Below are 1,865 nucleotides of genomic sequence, written 5' to 3' on the forward strand. Positions count from 1 at the left end.
ATGGGTGTATGTATGTAGGTAGATGTGTGTGTATACATGGGTGTATGTATGTAGGTAGATGTGTGTATACATGGGTGTATGTATGTAGGTAGATGTGAGTATACATGGGTGTATGTATGTAGGTAGATGTGTGTATACATGGGTGTATGTATGTAGGTAGATGTGTGTGTATACATGGGTGTATGTATGTAGGTAGATGTGTGTGTAGACATGGGTGTATATATGCATGTATGTGTGTGTGTAAATGTTTGTATCGCTGTGTGCAAATGTTTGCATTGATGTGCGTAAATGTATAAGTGTAGATTAACCGTATGTGTGTAGATATCTGTGCATCTCCTATGTGTGGTGACGTTTGTCTAACGCCAGTATATCATTTAAGTGTATCAATGGTTGTACGTACATGTTTGTGTGTATGTATATAAGTGAGTCGTCTTGTACCTCGACTTGTTCGTATACACCCCTATGTATGCGTGTACCACTGTATGCTGAAATGGGCGGTATCGCTACTTTAACTCTGAGACAAATGTACATGCCTGTGTGTTGGTGAATAAAATACGTGCGGACGTAACAGCTCAAATGCACACCCATTGCAACTGCATCCGCCAAGAGGCCGCTGTAGCCTGAAAACATGACACGCACTCTTGGCCAACATAATTACCTGATCTATAGATATTATATCATAATCACCTGATCTATAGATATTATATCATAATCACCTGTTCTATAGATATTATATCATAATCACCTGTTCTATAGATACTATATCATAATCACCTGCTCTATAGATATTATATCATAATCACCTGTTCTATAGATACTATATCATAATCACCTGATCTATAGATATTATATCATAATCACCTGTTCTATAGATATTATATCATAATCTCCTGTTCTATAGATATTATATCATAATCTCCTGTTCTATAGATATTATAATATAATCACCTGTCCTATAGATATTATATCATAATCATATCATATATTCAGAACAAGTAGGCCAGCAAATGCAGAGTCTGCATACGCTCGCTGGTATATAAAGCTTCAGCCGAAGTTTTTTTTTAACAGTTGCACCATAGTGCATCACAACCAACAGATCTATAAATAAGCACAACATGCGTTTAGAACAAGTATAAGTTAATATACAGTCCATATACATGAATAGCACATGCGTTTAGAACAAGTAGATAAGTTAAAATACAATCCATATAAGTCCACATACATAAATAGCATGCGTTTACACTAAGTAGATAAGTTAATATACAATACATATAAGTCCACATACATATATAGCACATGCGTTTAGAACATTTAGATAAGCTAAAATACAATCTATATAAGCCCACATACATAAATAGCATGCGTTTACAATAAGTAGATAAGTTAATATACAATCCATATAAGTCCACATACATACATAGCACATGCGTTTAGAACATTTAGATAAGCTAAAATACAATCCATATAAGCCCACATACATAAACAGCACATGCGTTTAGAACAAGTAGATAAGTTAAAATACAACTCGTATAAGTCCACATACATAAATAGCACATGCTTTCAGAACACGTAGATAAGTTAAAATACAATCCATAAGTCCACATACGCTTGTTGGTACACCGCTATAGCGTCCACCAACGCATCCTTGACATTCTTAGCCTTGAGTCGATTGGTGCGGCGTTCCAAGGCCGAGTTGTAACGACGTTTTTCTTCTTTGGTACTCGCTTTCACCTGCACACGTATAGCGTGGAGATTACGATTAAAAAAATGAATACGATAATCTCTGTATGCGCATGCATACATATACATATATATCTACATATCTATACATTTATACATATATAGGTATGTAACTATATATCTAC

The 1,865-nt window shown here is 35.0% G+C and overlaps 1 protein-coding gene across 1 annotated transcript; it reads right to left on the bottom strand.

Annotated features, from left to right (window-relative positions):
- Positions 1-1,578: 1,578 nt before the first annotated feature.
- On the bottom strand, positions 1,579-1,731 carry SARC_15185 (hypothetical protein; the record flags this gene model as incomplete). The annotated part of the gene is made up of 1 exon (XM_014290691.1): positions 1,579-1,731. A coding segment is annotated over one exon (153 nt), but the record flags the coding sequence as incomplete, so codon positions are not given.
- Between the last annotated feature and the right edge of the window lie 134 nt (positions 1,732-1,865).

This window comes from Sphaeroforma arctica (genome assembly GCF_001186125.1).
Source record: "Sphaeroforma arctica JP610 unplaced genomic scaffold supercont1.5732, whole genome shotgun sequence".
NCBI lineage: Eukaryota > Ichthyosporea > Ichthyophonida > Sphaeroforma > Sphaeroforma arctica.